At 36.8% G+C, this 15153-nt stretch overlaps 1 protein-coding gene across 3 annotated transcripts in view; it reads left to right on the top strand.

Moving 5' to 3' along the window:
* LOC6644440 (protein madd-4) overlaps window positions 1–15153 on the top strand; it is a 77025-nt gene that overhangs the window by 31750 nt on the left and 30122 nt on the right. For all 3 annotated transcript variants that reach the window (XM_023176694.2, XM_023176693.2, XM_002067166.4), the window contains exons 3-7: window positions 3015–3125; window positions 3234–3586; window positions 5431–5605; window positions 8663–8807; window positions 14298–14427. In XM_023176694.2, coding sequence (XP_023032462.1) covers window positions 3015–3125; window positions 3234–3586; window positions 5431–5605; window positions 8663–8807; window positions 14298–14427 — 914 coding nt within the window. The remainder of the gene's footprint in view (window positions 1–3014; window positions 3126–3233; window positions 3587–5430; window positions 5606–8662; window positions 8808–14297; window positions 14428–15153) is intronic.

Raw genomic sequence — 15153 nt, 5'->3', positions numbered from 1 at the left:
TTGTTTTATTGTTCCTTTGAACTTGCCAGAGTCAAAGGGAAACTATTGTAAAAGCTTTCAACGCTTTTCTTTTCCTTACCACAATATAATCAAAGAACACACAACAATAAATTCATCATTTTCGCACCACTGTGCACATTAACTAACTACCTAAAATGACTTCCTGCCATGACTATGACGACGACTACAAGTAAGGTTGAGCACTCACTTATATACAAACGCGTGCTCAAACCTAGAGCCACGACATTTGACATAGAAGAGTCAAGGAAGGAAACCAGTGGGAGGCGGGTGGCGGTGAGGTCCACGGGTGGAAAAAGTGAGTTATTGAAACTGTTTCAACTCATAAATAAATAATTACCGGAATCACAAAATGCTTGTGCATAAATGCTGTTTGCTAATGTTTTTCTTTTTCCAAAGTACTATATGGGTAGGTAGACACAACGCCCCCTACCGTCAAACAGAGGCACCACAAAACCTTCGACTAACATGTGAATTGGTTTTCAGGCTCAAATTGAGAGACACGGACACAGACACGGACTTGGACATGGAATCGGATTCGGAGTGAATGTTTAGCTGATTTTGTTATTTGTTTTCCCTAATGTTTGCACAAGGGTCCATTAAGGTGGAACACTTGAAACGTGGTAATAGATACTTAAATAGTAATTTAGTAGCTTTTCCTAACCGCATGGATGGACATATGAGATTTTACGCCGATTTTGTTAAGCTCAGTGCTTGTGTTTGTTTTGTTTGTTTGGTTTTGTTTGTTGTTTTCTTTTTTTTTTTCTTGCCTCTCTTGTTTTTTGCCTTTTGCTTTTTACAGCCTTTATAGCTCTACACTTGCTTTATCGGACATTTCATCTTGTAGTGCAATAAAATGGCTTAGACTGGGTCAGTTCATGTTTCATGCAGGAGAAAGCTTACCATACCCCACAATACGTTTCGGTTGGTTTCCGTTTTAGTCTGGCTGACTGTTGATTTCTTTTCTGTACATTGGTTGCTGGCTCTGGCTCTGGTCCATTTGGCGCTGATTTGCCTTTAAGATTGGCTCATGTTTACGGTTTATTGTTCTTACACGGGCTGGTTGGCTGGTTGGAAGGTTGAGAGGGTGGCCCCTAGGACCTTGGTTTAAGGCAAAGTTGTTAAGCCAACTAGTTGATAGTTATGTTGGTCATTTGTTGACCTTAGGGCGGAGATATACCAGCGATTAAGTGTGTAGTAAGCCATAAGTTAGATCATCTTAATAGGCTTTTTTTCTGATTTAAGTGTTTTTCGTAAAACAAGCTATAGAAGTACAATTTGAAGGACTTTTACTTAACAGTATTTACCTTTTGACAAGGGTAAAGAAAATATTTTGTCCTTGCAGCAGATATAAAGACTTTGTAACGTATAAAGCCAAAAATTACGACCCCGTAAAGCACATGTTCTTGATCAGCAGATAATAATCTATAGATTAAGGATGTTAGAAGTAATAAAAGTCTAGGCTATAAAACATACTTAATTTTCCTCAACTTAAAACTATTGATTTAAAAATATTTGAGTTCTTATGGTGTGTCTTGATTGATTACTTTTAAGAATTTGTTAAAAATATAATTCTTTTTTTTTCAATTTATGTATTTAAGTTCTCAAATACACTGCTGATGCTCTATTCTATTTTACACAGCAATCAATACACTTGCATACCAGAAATTCTCCTTGTTTTATTTTGATTGATGCTTATAATTCGCAACTAGTTGGTACATGTCTCAAAAAAAAAAAACAACTACAACTGGATTTTAACGCTGTTTTTACAACTTACAAAAGGTGTCCATGAACATATACAAAGTAAAATGTTTTAGGATTTTAAAGACATCATTTTGCTCCTTTAGGTTCGGATGTTTAAGAAGATCCGAACCTATAGGATTTAAGGATTACCAATTGACTATTCCAAAATGGAATTCCAAAGTCTAGTTACTATTAGAACTGTGTATGATGGACTTATCCGTCTTATTTATGATATCTATTATGGACGTTGTTATTCCCAGTATTCCCCATTAAAATTTCACCAACTGTTATATATAATAATTAAAGCTATGGAAATAAGAGAATTGCTGAATTGCAATGTCGTAGTTGTTGTAATTTTTTTGTTGGTTTCATCATTCCTTTAAATTGACTTTTATTGTTTGAAATAATGTCAGTCGTGCTGTAACATTTTAATATTTTTAAACTAAATGCTCTTTAATGTCATACAAAAAACATGTCGCCAGCTACTTTAATATATTTACTGCATTTTTGTTGTTGTTTTTTTTCTTTTGGATTATTTGTGTTGACATTAAAAGTTAAGAAGAGATGACTCCTGCGACAAGGAGCAAAGTAAGTATATACTCCATATTTTGTATAAATTGTTTTCTCTCGCACGCGCCTTTTACGTTAGTCACGTTAACAATTTGCATTTTGGCTCCCGACTTTGGTTGCTTCTCATATTGAAGGAACATTAACCTTAGGACACGCATCACGTATATTATATGTATACTTATATATGGTAGATGGGTATACTATATACATCTATATGTATTTGCCCAGGCATCGAAAACAATCTCAACGCTGGCGTGTCAAGGGTTATGCTGTCTGCCTGTGGGTGGATTCCAGGGTATGGGTGGGGTGGTGGCTCTGTGGTGGGTGGCGTATGTCATATGTCTGCCGGCTGATGTTGCTGTCGTTGCTTTATGGCGTGTCGTGGCATGTCCACGTGCTTTAGGCGTACGTTTTTTTCTACTTATCTTTTTTTTTGGTTACTACACGTAATCGGGGCTTAAGTGGGTTGGGTAATATTTTTCGATAAGGGTAGATAGTTTAAGTTGGATTTTATGGCAACATTATACAAGTCAACTGAAGTGCTTCTGTGGTAAAATCATTTCACTGAGTGAGTGAAAATTGACAACTGATATTTCGAATGTATTTGTGAAATCATTAATGGTACCTTCATTTGCTGATATTGATTTTGCATTGATTAATGAAAACTCTTTTGCTTATTTCAGACCACTCTCTGCCTGCTACATTCAAATGTCGCTTGGGCAAAAAAACTGAATGCTAGCCAAGCTTTCGATGACACATGGAACACAGCCTCCGATTTAGAAAATGAACTGGAAGTAAGTAGTCCAAATCTCTTTAGTGGTGCCCAAAAAACATCCCCATATACCCAAACCTAATTCCAAAAAAAAAACAAAAAAAAAAATATAACACAAAATTTCCACCAGCAACAGAAACGAGCTAAAAGCTCTGGATCAACGAATGGACAAATGTCAAGTGGATCGGGTAGTGGAGGAGCAGGAGGTGGAACGCCTGGTCAGTGGTCATCGTGGTCGGAATGGTCGACTTGTTCGCGCACCTGCGATGGCGGCATTATGCAACAAATGCGTAGATGCAGCATCCAGGGAAGTTGTCGGGGTGAGAGTGCCCGCTATCGCATCTGCAACATGCAACCATGTCCGGAGCAACAGGACTTCCGGTCAAATCAGTGTGCCGCTTATAATGATGTACCCTACGATGGCACTCTATACAAATGGACACCGCACTATGATTACGTTGAACCCTGTGCGCTAACATGCAGGTGAGTTAGAGAAGAAAACTAAACGTAAGAACCATTAGTGTGGCTGCATATTTGCATAAGCAAAATCTCAAAAAACTTTATTCTAGTTGATATGAGGAAGAGGTTAAGGATGGAAGGTCAGACAAGTTATGTTACATTATATTAAAACAGAACAGAAATTTTTTAGCTGTTTCCTTAGAGTTTATTTTTTTTATTATTGCAGTTTCATGATTTCCTGCTCAAAAGCTTGAATACAACATTAAAGTTGTAATATTGTTTTCTAAACGGTATCATAACCCACCTGCAGATTGCTCTCACACCTAGTTTTGTGGTCAACAGCTGGTTCAGTTAGAGGGATATGCACTCATTATTTATCATGGCTTCCGTTCAAATGGCAGCTGCCTCAAGTGATTCCCTTTCTCTTGTGGTTTCAGTTGGTTGTCTTTTGCTCCTCGTTCTGCTATCCTGCCATGACTGTGACAATAAAAAAGCTGTTTGCGCGTTTTTCCACTCTCTTCCTACTTTTGTTTCTTTGTTTTTCTTTTTTTTTTTTTTTGCTTCTTTTGCAGCTCGTTTGTATTTGCGGTACAAATTAGTGGCAGCCGTGTTTGGGTTTAGGTTTTTGCGGTTTTGAGTTTTTGCGGTTAATCCATTTGGGTTACTTTTTATGTTTCTCTCGTTTTTTTTTTTTTATATATGTATGAAAAGTATGCGGGTAATATAAATCATTTGCTAAGCTTTAAATTTGTGCAATTTAGTTGCAAATGAAGGGATATGATTTGATGGTAGCGAAATGTGTACAGAGATTTCCCACAGTTAGCTAAGAGGAGATAAGCCCACTTTCGGAAGTTTTAGCGGAAACAATACGTTAAATTATATTTATGGTGCAAAAAATGTTATGTGAATGTTATTTAAATAGTTGGCAACAATAATAGAATGAGTGCTCAAACTTGACTTTTAAATAATTAGCGATACAGCTTTTTATATAAACTAAGGCAAATTTGTAAAATATTTTCCAAAGAATTAATTTTAGGTTCTTAAGAATTCATTTTGAGATTTGTTAAGAATGTCGTATCTACCTATCTATGCGTTAGATTGCCAAGTCGTATTAAGGTCACAAGATGGTAACAATTTATAGAATAAATTAATTAGTTTGCTAGGTAACAATAAATTATAGCTATTAAGTTGAATTCTGTACAACTTTAACCAGTAAGGAGGGCATTGTGGAATGTGAAATTGGAGAAATTCGCCCTCTAAAGAGATGGTCCCGAATGCAAATACTGTAATAATTTTTTGAGCTACAGATGGTTTCAAAAGTTTCTGAAAACTATACAAATTTTAGCAGTCTATTATATATGTTAGGGCGCGAGATCTATCACATTAATCCAGATCCTCATTAGTTTCTAATTTTTTCAACTACTCTTTTACAATGTATATTGTATTGAAAGAGGTTAAAATATATAAAGTGAATGTAAATGGCAGTTTGGTAATCCAATCTTAGGAATCACATTTAACTGTGGAAATATTACTGTTAAGATAAATCATTGGAATACTCTTCTGTGACACTCGCTAACCCAATTAAGAGTACTATTCAATGCACAAGTTCTAAGTTTAGTGTTGAATCATCTTCAATCATCGTCATGATCTATTATCGTTATGGCTTGTGCTTTGAATGTCATATTTTGAGGTTAAAATAGTTCCCTAGAGCTATGCTCATATAAGAATATATATACTCTGCACTTTGAGTTTTAATCAGGCACTTTTGATAATATTAAACAAAGCGTTGAGTGTGTTTGTAAACGATGTTTTGTTATGCTTTTTGTTCTTCCATATAAACACGCACACACACACACACAAAAACACAGAGGCCACCCGGCGCATCTTACCGAGGATATCTCACGAGAGACGGCTGCTGGCAATGCTGAAGAAACGGAACATTATGATGAGCAAAGTGTCATTGTGCAATTGTCGGCAAGGGTACAGGATGGAACCCGTTGTCGTTCCGGCAGTTTGGATATGTGCATCCAAGGAAAATGTCAGGTGAGTGTGAGCCAAGATATAATCATAATATGGCAAAACTTAAAGCAAACATATGTGTGCTTGTCTATGTCTTTGCCATGGAAAGAGAGTGACATACTAAATGTGTGTGTGTGTGTGTGTGAGAGAGAGAGAGAGAGAGAGAGAGAGAGAAAGAGGGAAAGCCAACTTAAAGCTGCCTTGTTAGCTTCCTTCCTGGACCTTCCACATCGACAACTAAGTAAAAGATGATAAATTACATCGACAATGTAATGACAATGTCGTGTGTTGGGCGTGATTATAGGCATACCAAACGTTGGTGGGGGGTGATCACCCAAAAAACAAAGAAACCTCCCATAAACATATGTATATATATGTAGATTGCATAAAGCCTGGCGTCTTTTGTATCATTATGCTTGCTACTGAGCATATAAATAAATCATAAAGGTTAGTGGTAGGCATGCCATGCAGGTGGGAGCAGTTCCTGCTGACATCAAGGATTGCCATCAACCCCATTGAAATGCCAATAAAACTTGCTTCAGGCATAAACTTTGCTTCCCTTTACTTGATGGTAAATTTTTTCTCTTTTGCAATGAAATGCGCTGCAAAAAAGTATGCTACGATATGTTGACAAGTCGATAGAGGGTTGTTTAATTAGTTTGTGAGATTATACATTTTCATAAACATGCTCAGAGGTTTGCAATCTTTGAAATATGGTATGCTTTATGGGAAGAATTTTGATTTTATATATATCTTTAATAGAGAGATATTTGCATGACAGTAGAAGAAAGATTTAGTGGAGTACTGAATGCTTTACAAAGAACTATTAAAACGTCAAAACATAGCATACTAAGAGCTTATTCTTCTTATACAAACTCTAAAGAAAAAGCAAATTTAAAACGTCGTGTTGTTTATTTTCGTTGACAACATCTTGATTGCACCTCGCATCATATCCTCAAGTGCTGCCATTGCCTGGCTGGGTTTTTGGCAGGCTTACAACTACAATAATGTCAGACCAACTTGGCGACAGCAGCAACAACAACAGCAGCAACAAAAACAACAACAATTACAGCAACAACGTAACGTGGGAGCGTACTCCCATCAGCCTGCGGCTCCTTTTCATCGTCTTTTGCGGCAACTTCTGTTTGAGTTTCAGTTCAATTTTCGCGACACATGTATGTATGCTTGTGTATATGTATGTGTTGGCGTTTATGTGTCTCTGTGTGTGTTGGTGTTTGAGCCTTATCCGAAGTTTCGCTCTAGTTTCTTGCTGCGCTTGTAATGCCGCCAAATCGTCACCCCAATTTGTTGTAATAAACGCCAATATGTCATGCGGTTTACGTTGTGTTTTATTTGTCGCCAGCTGCCGCAGGTCATACATATATATACATTCTCATACATATACATACATATATATATTTGGATATATATATATATATAGTTAATGCTTATATGTGTATATCTGTTATAAATAAATCAAATAGCATGTTGCCAGTTTTTGCGGATTTTAATGCGACCCGCGGGTTAGTCTATATACACAAAACGTTCCTTCTGTTTATCTTGTGGTTTAAAACAAACACAAAAGTCAACATGTCGAGAGAATTGGTAGCTTAAAAAAAAAAAAAAAAGAAGCCAGTTCGATCTTGACATGGGTCCCCATGGTTTCTAGCATGAATTTTCCTAATAACACTGGCACAAGTGGTCCAAAATGAATTATTAACGCGACATTTGAAGTATTTCCTTGGAAAAAGGTTTCGTTTCTTCGTTAAACGAACTTTTCAAAAATTTCATTTGACAGTTAATATACAAATTTTTTTAATGTGATTTTATAATAAAAATATAATTAAGAATTCTGTTCAATTCTTGGAAATTTAATGTTCATTGGTTTGATGATATATTTCCGGGAAATTTGTGATAAACGAGCTGAAGTGGCTTTGCGTTGAAACTTTGGGATTAGTAGCCACAGAAGGTCGCTTATATTATTAATATACGTATACATTTGAATACATATAAAATATGTAACATAGTTAAATGGATTATTAAAATTTATATTGGTCAAAATATACGTTAAAGCTATTTGTTTAAGTAAGCTCATCTAACTAAACGAGGAAATTCAAAATCCAAGATTAAGAATAATCTTGAAACTCACAAAGTTTTCTTAAGCGAAAATTTCTTGCCAACATTTGTAATCTATGATGTCACATAACATTATTGACAAATTGTCTAAAATTGAAATAATTGTTGTATGCTTTGTGTTCTAATCTCCTTTTAATGCAATTGATTGCATTAAATTGCACTACAGTGCACTGTCCAAAATTTAACCCTTAAAGACATTAAGAAATGTTTTAATAGTTTTGTGAAATTAAGACATTTTTATACATAGATAAAAAATTAAAGCAACAACATATTCTACTGAGAAACAAGGTGATAAAAGTGTTGTAAACAAGAGAAAAATTAACAGTTTTTTGAATTTTTTTGAATTTTGGGAATGTGCTCTAACTGACGCAATAGTAAATCCAAAACTCACGCCAAATGGCTTAGAAGTTGACTTATTAGTTAAATGTTAAAAAAAATTACGGAATTTTTCCATGTGCATTGATCAAAAAGACAAATGACACTCGTCTCTAGTTAACCTTGCGAAAAATGAATTTGAAACCAAAAATTTTTGGCAATCTTTACATGCCCAAACAATCAGGTGGCAGCTAATTCCTTAAATATACAAAACATTTATAGCCATGGTCCCTGAACTAAGCTAAACTCGTGTGGGTGTGTGTGACTCCAAACTCTCTCTCTCTCTCTCTCTCTCTCTCTCTCTCTCTCTCTGTCTTGCTTTGTCTCTCTAGCGCCGAGGCTTATGCAATGGATACCCATTGATTTCCATATTTTATTTATTACAACTCGTGTAGTATTTATGTTTGTGTGTTTGTTACGATATTGATACCGCTAACAGTTGATTTACACTTTATTTACGCAGCCATTTTTATTTCTCTTTAACGCTGTCTCTCTCTAGCAAACTCCCGTTACATCTCTCATTTGTTTTCTCACTCTCTCGCTCTTTCTCCATTTATCTATCTATTACAGCGCGTTGGCTGCGATTTGAAAATAGGCTCGACAAAAAAAATCGACGGTTGTGGCGTTTGCGGCGGGGATGGCAACTCATGCTCACAACCTCTCTATTACTGGGAGATGGCACCGATGTCGCAATGCTCTGTCACCTGCGGCGGCGGTAAGTTTCCTGCGTCTCTTACATTCACAATATTCTTGTTGTTGCTGTTGTTGTGCGTTTCCTGTTTTCTGTTTTCGATTATTTGTATTTTTTTCTTTTTTTTTGGTTTTCTTCGTTTTTGGTTATCCTTAGTGTAAATAAACAAGTGGAATATGTCAAGAACAAGGAGGCTCTTGGCGTGCAGGACTGCCGTTTGTAATGCTGTCAAAAAATTTTGTTCTTTCCTTTTTACCTTTTGCCTTTTCATTTTGCTGCTTCTTTTTAGCTATTTGTTGTGCTCATTTATTTTCATTGAATTGGAATTTGTTTCGATTGAATGTTTGCATGGTAATCGAGTGGCAGCCGAGTCCCAGTAGGAGTAAAATATGTTAAAGTTTTCGTGTATTGTAACTTTACTTTTTATATGATTAATAGTCTTGAGGAAATAATATATTTGAGAGTAAAGTTTGTCGATTAGGCTTCTTTGTGTGTGTGTTGTATATGTATAGATGTATGTATGTCTGTCATAAATTCACCTGAAAAGGTAACATTTTGTGGGTTAAACTACAGTTGAAACTTTAGTTATGAACTAGAAGTTTGGGGGGCATTCTGAGTTCGTGTTTCGTGTATGTGTAACATGATGAGCAGGTAATGGAAGTTGGTGTTGAAGAGCAATATGTAAGCACAATCTAAATGCTTTGAGGGCTTGTTTCACTAACTTATATGAGAGTTCGTTTGGGTTCGTCAAATACATGATATATGATGGGTTGAGTGGAGTACCCTCACTACCTTAAACATAAACGTTATTTGGGTGTGCAAAGGATCTGTTTTCAATTACTTGTTCATCAACAATCATAAAATATGAATATATAAATGAAATCAAGTTTCATCGCCTTCTCCTATTACACACAACTATGCGGTATCTAAAATGAATTCTCAGCAAACTATTTTGAATCTGATTTCACCATTTAAATCATATAAATTGTATTAGAGTGATGCCGTTCAATACTCTGGTAACTTTTACTTTACCATTTTGTTTATGAATAGAGAAATCATTCGGATATATTTTGAGAATCGTTAAAAACTATATGGTAATATTTTGGCTTGATTTTTGTTTCTATTTAGAAGATAAATTTGCACAGAATATAATAATCATATAGTTTTGGATAAACCAACGATAAAGATCCTTATTAGAATTATAAGCCCATTGTCTAAAAAGGGAACGAAGGAAGAAGGGAAATCTAAGAACTATAAAGTCATTGTCTACAGTTTTTAAGGAAGATTTCTGAGAAATCTAAGATCCTTATTAAACTTAGAACTGTATTCAATGGGCTTATAGTTCTCAGATTTCCCTTCTTCCTTAGTTCTCCTTTTACATTTTGCTTAAATTTTTTCTAGTTCAAATCGGATATGATCATGCGTTTTTAATTCCAAAAAACATTTTGCTTTCTTGATATTCAAAACGTTGGTTTTTTTTTTGTCAATAAAAGTTAATTACTTCATCGTTTTCCACTTGAACAAGCGAAAAAAAAATTTTAAATGAATTTTACTTGCAATATCTGCAAAGTTCTGAGATTCAAAGGTTTAAATAAAATAGCTCTTAAGCATTAATTGAATTGTACCATTTTAATGTGTTTATTGTGGGCTTTCATTTGATAATTAAAATCCATTTCCCATTGAACTTGAAACAATTGTTTTCCACTTATAAGCTCATTTAGAGAGTTCATTAAAAATGAATGCATAAGTTTCATTCGCTGCACAATCCCTAATCCCTGAAGCCTTTTCCACTAATTTAATCAAATAGAACGCCTGCCCCTCTGCGATGTGAAGTGGCGTCTACTATTCGCTGGTAATTAATCGGAGGAATGGATAACTGAATATTGATTCGAAATCAATTTTGAAGTTGAAATATTTAAGACACGCAAAGTAAATGTCGATGACGATGATGACGAGGACTAGGACGTCGTTTTGGTTTTGGTGTTAAACCAAAACAAATATTATCCATAGCCGAACTTTGAATTTGTCTTTCATAAATGTTTAATCAGTTCTTCCTCGCTTTTGTGGTCATTAGTCCGTCGACTTTCATTTGGCTAAATGTCAGTTATGAATAGTTTGATGGCAAACTCTAGACTTGTTAACTTATGACAACTGGCAGACGTTTACTTAGACATTAAGCCCTTTCCTCAATCAATCCAACAAATGGCAAAATCAATTTCATGTTTCTTTCATTCCAATTTTGAATCAATTTTAATTGCAATGTCATTTAACCCCAATGACCTACTACTACTATTTAGGAAAATGGATCCTGTAATTACATTTTACTTCTGCATGTGTGTGTGTCTGTGTCAGTTAAATGTCAAGTGCAGTGGTCAAAAAAGGGCAAATTAGGTACTTTGGATAGGGTTGGTGGGTGTTGGTCAAATTTCTGGTCAAGTGAATTGATTTTCTATCAAGTCTAGGAATATAATGTCAAGGAATTCACAAGAGCAATTATGTTTTATTATACATATTTGTATTGGGGGAGTTTGTTTTGCGGTGCATAGTTACTCCAAGAAGTGCAGCTCTTTAACTAACTACGTGACATGAGTTTCAACTCACGAATGGAGAGTAAACTACCAAATTGTAGTCACTTAAGAGTCATTTGCTGAACGATTTATTGCTGCCATACTCAGTGTACAAGCTAAATCTGTTACCAAAAAGGTGGTGGCCAAGTCAAGTTTTTAAAATAGATTTGCTAAAAGTGAATCACCTAATTGGTTATTAAGTTGGTAGTTCTTAGGACACTTTCTTTTATAGTAGTTAATATGTAGCAGCAGCTAAAAGATTAAGGTTTCTTTAAGCTTGAATAGGCTTCAAAATTTAAAGCTTATTTAAAAATACTTATTGTAAGTGTTCAAGTTTACCTGCTCAATCTTTTAAACGGAAACAGAGAGAAATTTAGCTGCTAATTATTTTTGAAATTGAATATTGCAAAATCTTTTATTTATCTATTTGACTGAACGAATAAGATTTATTTCTCTATATGTGGAATCCAAAATGTTATAAAATATATTAAGATAATGTTTTTCTTAACATTTCAAGTATCCCGGTAATAGGAAATCATTTTTGTAAAATCAGGAACTTACTATAGAAATAACTAAGCACACAAGAGCTTAGTAGATATATCGATGTATATTCTGGAAAGCCAGCATAAATCCAGTCACTAGTTTCAATCCCATGGCAATCTTGGGCTTTGCTTTTTATTCGCTGTGTACCTACCCGCGTGAAGCAGATTGAAGTTGACTTTTTGCCTTACAACAATTGACATAAATGCCAAGAGAGGATATTACCAATTGCCTTAAGCCAATTGTGTCATGAATACGCAGGAGATGACGAGGATGACATACATATAGAGACCCTCCACCGTACCCAATCGCCATTTTCTGTCTCCTCAACACACACACACACACAGACAAACACACACTCGCACACTCACGAGCTCCTGAACACAATGAAGCTTATAAACGAAATTCAATAGCTGAAAATCAGCGTCACAGCTGCTTCTGTTCGTGCTGCTTCACTCTGGGAGTATTTATAACGAAATTTGTTGTTGGTGGGAGCACAATGGTTGAAATAGAAAAGTGGGAGAGGTAATACATGGAGGCAATGCTAGCATCCAACTATTTTTCAAACTGACAGATCGTTATGACATTATGCATTGTGTTAGTGTCTTTTGCTATGTTGCTCTAACCTCTGTCTCTAACCCTTGGTTCTGCATTTGCCAGCTGCCAATTTCCGGCTATGCTTTTGGGACCCCGTCCAATGCTTGGCATTCGGCTTGTTCACATCGGTGACCTAGCATTTTAGCTTGGCTACTGCTAGTAGGTGGACTATTTGTCCTACCTCCTGCTACAACATCTTCCACATCTCGAATGGTTAGCTGGCATTTAACCCATTAAATTTGAGAAATCGTTTTGATAGTTTTCTCTCTATTTGAATTTATGGAGACGGTAATGCACCTGAATAAGAATTTAAATTCAACATGTGACAATAAATGATATGTTAAATTCCTCATTTTTTTACTCACTGATTAATTATACTTATCTTCTGAAGAACCATTTGAATCATACGCTATAATTAACTGACTATGTGTTAATAACAGTTAAGCAAAGTTCGTCTTTTAGAATTAAAAAGCTTCTAATAATAGGATAGAGTAAAGGAATCCTGTGCTTCGTTTCAACACTTTAGGTATAGTTTTCTTTGAACCGAATTCCATGTTTTCATTTAGCCATAGAAGACAGAGCCCTGTCTGATTATATGAAATCAGTGTTCGAAATCAACTTTTATTCACTATTTTTACATAAAAAATTTTAGCTTGAAGGTTAATTTTTGTATGCCAACTGCATTATGTAGAGCAAGGGTGGGCACGAAAATTTAACTTGGGAGCCAGAGCATCAGCAGCAGAGGCTGGGCAGAGAAAAAGGTCACTTTTGCGAGTCGACGCACACAAAAATTTGTGTGCCTCGAGTTTTATGACGGGTCATAAAACGACCTTTTTTGGGTCGAGCGAGCGATCGTCGTCGAACTTGTAGGCAGAGGGACGGACAAGTCCCGAATTTTACGGGGAGGGGGAAAAAGGTCGCGATCTCGAGCTCGCAACTTGTAGGCAGAGGGACGGACAAGTCCCGAATTTTACGGGGAGGGGGAAAAAGGTCGCGATCTCGAGCTCGCAACTTGTAGGCAGAGGGACGGACAAGTCCCGAATTTTACGGGGAGGGGGAAAGGGTCGCGATCTCGAGCTCGCAACTTGTAGGCAGAGAGACGGACAAGTCCCGAATTTTACGGGGAGGGGGAAAAAGGTCGCGATCTCGAGCACTCATCAAAAACAACCCTTATTTTTACTTGTCCCTCACTCCCTCTGCCCACAAGTTGCGAGCTCGAGATCGCGACCTTTTTCCCCCTCCCCGTAAAATTCGGGACTTGTCCGTCCCTCTGCCCATAAGTTCGACGACGATCGCTCGCTCGACCCAAAAAAGGTCGTTTTATGACCCGTCATAAAACTCGAGGCACACAAATTTTTGTGTGCGTCGACTCGCAAAAGTGACCTTTTTCTCTGCCCAGCCTCTGCCGGTAAAGAGCCACGGGAGCCAAAAGAGCCACTACGTGCCCATCCTTGATGTAGAGCAACTGCTGTTCTGTTTCTTATCACCAGCAACGTTCAGGCGTGTCCGTGACTGTCTTAAGTGCCTAAGTGACATTAAAGTTGCACTCGGCTTATATCCTCACCCACCCATATTAGCCCCCTTCTACTTTCCCACTGCCAACCTATATCCCCGCTAGAAGCTTCTGACTTTTATTGATTTTAAAGTGCAGCAGAAGGCAAAACACAAAAAAAAAAAATAAAATAAAAATAAAATTGTCGTCTGGCAGTCGAATGCCATTTGCAATTTTGCCTTTTACTAACATTGTTCTTCTCTCTTTTTGCAATTTCTTCCATTTCTTCTCTTTCTTTTCTTTTTTTGCACGCTTTAGGTTACAAAATGTCTCGTCCTATATGCAGGAATCGTCTAACCAATGCTGATGTCGATGAGACGCTCTGCAGCGTTGCTAATCGCCCGGAGCCGTCGGTGGTGCCATGTAATACACACAGCTGTCCGCCGCGGTAAGTACAGCCAGAATAGGGGGATGATGTGGAGGTGGCGTTGGAGGATGAGCATGACAGGTAGCAATGTTAAACGCCCCACACCGCCCCAATCTGTCTTTGGGTTCCTGTCCCTGAGGTAGTTAACTTAATAACAAACCGTTCACTTTAAATTTGGAAAAATTCCTTCTTACTTTATTGTTTTCTCTCAGTGTAGCAGCAGTTCTCTTGGTTTACCTGCCCACCTATCAATTTAAATGGCGTTGGTTATCGTGCGCACGTTTTGATTGCCTTCCCAGGCACACTATTATCACCGACCGTAGAGGAGGACGACAACGCGGACTTGGCTCCAGGGGCCTTGTCGTTGTCTTCCATTCCCGCACAGTTTGCCTCTACCCCTCCCTCAGTAGACTTATTTATCGTTTTGTGACATTTCGCAAAACCGAAACGAAAACTTTACGCCAATTTTCCGTTTGTGGTGCGCAACGCCTTCAAATTCTAATCTCTGTTCTCTGGACTGGTGGCTCTTTCTTCCATTTCTACGGTTATTGTTGGATAGTAGTCGGCTTTTTTTTGCCTTTTCATTTTTTGGAGAGCTGCGTTGGCGGGTGTTGGGGTTGAGGCATCAATTATTGTTTTTGATTTTGTCTGTCTTGTGGTTTGTTTTGACTTAGTTTCCTTTTGGCGTTTCTGTTTACATGGAATGTTTGCCGTAATTTTTGTTATTGGTTAATAGTTGCTTTGGGG

Source organism: Drosophila willistoni (assembly GCF_018902025.1).
Source record: "Drosophila willistoni isolate 14030-0811.24 chromosome 2R unlocalized genomic scaffold, UCI_dwil_1.1 Seg167, whole genome shotgun sequence".
NCBI classification, from domain to species: Eukaryota; Metazoa; Arthropoda; class Insecta; order Diptera; family Drosophilidae; genus Drosophila; species Drosophila willistoni.
Note: the sequence above shows the minus strand (reverse complement) of the source record. Positions and strands in the feature narration are given on the sequence as shown.